Source organism: Pinus tabuliformis, chromosome 4_1 (genome assembly GCF_031772625.1).
Source record: "Pinus tabuliformis cultivar Carrire ecotype Pingquan chromosome 4_1, CPIR1, whole genome shotgun sequence".
In the NCBI taxonomy this organism is placed as follows: domain Eukaryota; kingdom Viridiplantae; phylum Streptophyta; class Pinopsida; order Pinales; family Pinaceae; genus Pinus; species Pinus tabuliformis.
In genome coordinates, this window is record NC_142303.1 from 24907570 (window position 1) to 24909636 (window position 2067).

The 2067-nt window shown below is 38.5% G+C and overlaps 1 protein-coding gene across 1 annotated transcript; it reads left to right on the plus strand.

Moving 5' to 3' along the window:
- Nucleotides 1-701: 701 nt before the first annotated feature.
- LOC149174010 (uncharacterized) lies at nucleotides 702-1296 on the plus strand. The gene has a single exon (XM_089420711.1). The coding sequence runs from the start codon at nucleotides 751-753 to the stop codon at nucleotides 1294-1296; it is 546 nt and encodes a 181-aa protein (XP_089276837.1). The 5' UTR covers nucleotides 702-750.
- The last annotated feature ends 771 nt before the right edge of the window (nucleotides 1297-2067 follow it).

Consider the following 2067-nt stretch of genomic DNA (forward strand, 5'->3'; position numbering starts at 1 on the left):
AATTTAATTCAGCTTCAGCATATTCATGTTCATTTTATTTTCACATCATCATGTGAATTCAATTGAACTGCAGATTCTCTATATCTGGCACAACTGACTAGAGGCAACTACTAAATTTAGTGTATGCCCAAGGGAATCTGCAATCCACATACGATTTCATAAACTATGTGCATGAAAAGTTTGGGTTTCGAACTTTGACAGAAGATACTGCCACAATAATGGCAGCACTATGCGTCATTTCCAACTGTCGATGATTCAATTTTGCTCAACGCGCAGGAGGCTCATTATATCTGCAGCATTATAATAAGCAATATGTCAACGCGCAGAACTCAGCAATACCTCTCGCTTCTTCGGCACCTGAATACCAGCACAAATCACTCCAGAAATGATCATATTAATGAAAATAAACAGTTACACCCATTGCACATACAATCAGAGGTACCAAGCTTTCGCTTTTTCACAACCTAGAGATATGATTATCTATCGTTTCTCCATATTTCGACGAGCGGTGAAGGCACTCCGCTTCTGTTCCAGCGTACCCTCAAGATTATCCGCGGGAGGAAAATCTTCTGTTCCAGCGTACCTTCATTCAGGCTGCTTCAGCGTATCTTTTGTTCCAGCGTACCTTCATTCAGGCTACCTTCATTCATTCAGGCTGCGTACACAAAGACTAAAATCTTTTGTTCCAGCGTACCTTCATTCAGGCTGCTTGATTGTATCTTGTGGGCAGTTGGGCTTTCGGCAGGAAAGATGGTGCTCTATTTCAAGGCCACGCCAGAGGCTGGTGATTACACCATCTACATGGGCATTGATAAGTTCGAAAACGAAGAACTCATCAGATACGGTATTCCTGAGGATATCTGGTTTCACGTGGATAAGCTATCCTCAGCACACGTTTATTTGAGAATGCACAAGGGTCAGACAATAGACGCTATTAGTCAACCAGTCTTGGATGATTGTGCACAGCTAGTGAAGGCGAACTCTATTCAAGGAAACAAACTCAATAATGTTGACATTGTGTACACCCCTTGGTCAAATTTAAGAAAGACTTCTTCTATGGATGTTGGGCAAGTTGGCTTCCATAACCCCAAGCTTGTTCGAACTATAAGAGTAGAGAAGCGAATCAATGAAATTGTGAATCGCTTGAACAAAACAAAAGTTGAGCGGAAACCTGATTTGAAAGCTGAGCGAGAAGCTATAAATGCCGCAGAGAGAGCACAAATAAAAGCTCAAGGGAGGGAAAAGAAACAGCGCGAGGAACTCGAGCGCCTTGAGAAGCAGAGGCAATTTTTATAATAAAAAATGAATTTTAGATTTAAAAAAATCTAAAATCAATGATAAAATTTATTTTCCTTTTAAACAAAACTGTACAATTTCCATACCAATGATTTGCTGGCCAACTGAATGGAGTTTTCCAGGACTTTGTTGAGTTGGAATCTCCTCAAATCCACTGCAACATTACTGGAGCTCTGATACCACAATAATGGCAGAAGTGTCCTCAGACACGTAATTTTATTAATCAGAAAAAAAAAAAAAAATTACATAATTGATTTTGCAAGAGTTTACACCCGAACAACCAAACACTCTTGCAATGAGCTATTTATAAGCTCCATGTCCTAACTACCTCTAATTATGGATCACTTATTAAATAACAAGTGTCCATTTACAATAAATGCTATTCAAACCAACTAGCTAACTAATCTCCTATAATAGAGCCTAAGATACGACACATTTGGAGAGTCATATCTAGTTACAACAATATGCTAATTCTAAAAGTCTCCATTAAATAATTAAACATTCTAGAATAATAACTATTAATTTAATATCTTAAATTAATAATTATTTTATTCTAATTTTATAACCTATGATAAAATTTGTATTTTTGGATCATCTAACATCTTTGTCACTTCAAGATCGCTCATCTAGGGATACTTTGGGCTATCAACACGCTGCCCTCCACAAAAACAGTGATGCCCAATCCTCCACTGTGGGATCTGCTCCTAGTTAAAGTCTCCAACTACCCAAGTCAACCTCAACACATGGCACTCACGGGCTGCATATGTCCTC

Excerpts from the sequence above, each read along its gene's own strand:
- LOC149174010 (XM_089420711.1), top strand. The coding sequence starts at position 751 with ATGGTGCTCTATTTCAAGGCCACGCCAGAGGCTGGTGATTACACCATC.